The 1,202-nt window shown below is 55.7% G+C and overlaps 1 protein-coding gene across 1 annotated transcript in view; it reads right to left on the reverse strand.

Annotated features, from left to right (window-relative positions):
- CSUI_001887 (uncharacterized protein) overlaps window positions 1-561 on the reverse strand; it is a gene marked incomplete at its 5' end in the record, with an annotated part of 3,328 nt that extends 2,767 nt beyond the window's left edge. Inside the window, one exon of the mRNA XM_068062090.1 lies at window positions 555-561. Coding sequence (XP_067925934.1) covers window positions 555-561 — 7 coding nt within the window. The remainder of the gene's footprint in view (window positions 1-554) is intronic.
- Between the last annotated feature and the right edge of the window lie 641 nt (window positions 562-1,202).

Raw genomic sequence — 1,202 nt, forward strand, 5'->3', positions numbered from 1 at the left:
ACGCCGTACACTACGCCATGCTCCTGTCACGCAACCGGCGCGGTTCCTTGGATGAGGAATAGTCCTAGTGCACAAGTCTACGTAAGCTCCCTGGTGTGTAGGGAGCAGTGCGCCGTGCATAAATATGCCGACGGCGCGAAGCAGTAGGTCTCGGGCCGGAAGGAGGCCGAGGCGCACACGTAAGAAAGAACCGTTCCGGATATCTACCTTTTGCTATGCAGTCTCGTGTCAAGGCCATCCGTCAAGCAGCGCGAACACGCGCTGAATGTTTCGAGAGGTTGAGCCAGCTCGCCGCTAACAGCAGACGCATCATCTAGTACGATTTCCACACAGCAGACGCTGTCAGCGAGGCTTCAGAAAATCACTGACATTTACCGTTGTTTTGAAAGCCCCACCAGCGCCTCTCTGTGACTTACTCAGCGTCAGGTCCCCTAGTGCAACCATCTCCCGCAGCGTCAACAGAGGGTTCCATGCCTGAACAGCTGCTGCAAATGCTGCAAACCGACACTGATTACCAGGACGCGGTTAGTACATAGGATCAGAAAAACATCTACTGCACATTTCGCCGTCTATCAAGGGTGCTTATCCACATTGTTGATATGTATGACCGCTGGACATCTGCCGTATCGCGAGATGCTGGCTGCTGGGCGACGCCGGGCTCTGTAATCAACCAGCACCTCATCCCGGTGTTCCCTCTCACCGTCGTTCACTTCCCAAGAACGCCTGCACTGTAAAGATCTCCCTAGTTCATACGGGTCGCCGGGGAAATTTACGAAAAAACAAGGACACACACCTCACCGGACTCGAAAGGTCTACGAACAATGATAGCTGTCGTGCTGCCTTGCTACCTGCCGGCAGCTGGTCTAAACGCTCTGCAGGCATTCTCTGTGTCAGCTTGGGCCACAATGCCGATTCAGCCAAGCCACGCACCGGTCGCGCCCAACCAAGTCATTCCCATTCAGAAAGCGAGTGGTTTGTACTGACGCGAGCACCCTCCTCTTTTGCCGAACTCCTCGGCGTCGCACCCGCGACAAACGTAATATCTCCCCTCCCCGATTCACAGTTCCGTGGGAGCACGACAAGCCCCGCAGCAGCTGCAGCCGGACGCGAGGCCATCCATATCAGCCAAACTGATGAATGAGGAGGGTCGCGGAGAGCGGGCAATGGCTCGTGTCTTGAAAGGCAGCCTCAGGAGTGAAGTT

The sequence above is a fragment of the Cystoisospora suis genome (assembly GCF_002600585.1).
Source record: "Cystoisospora suis strain Wien I chromosome Unknown contig_768, whole genome shotgun sequence".
In the NCBI taxonomy this organism is placed as follows: domain Eukaryota; phylum Apicomplexa; class Conoidasida; order Eucoccidiorida; family Sarcocystidae; genus Cystoisospora; species Cystoisospora suis.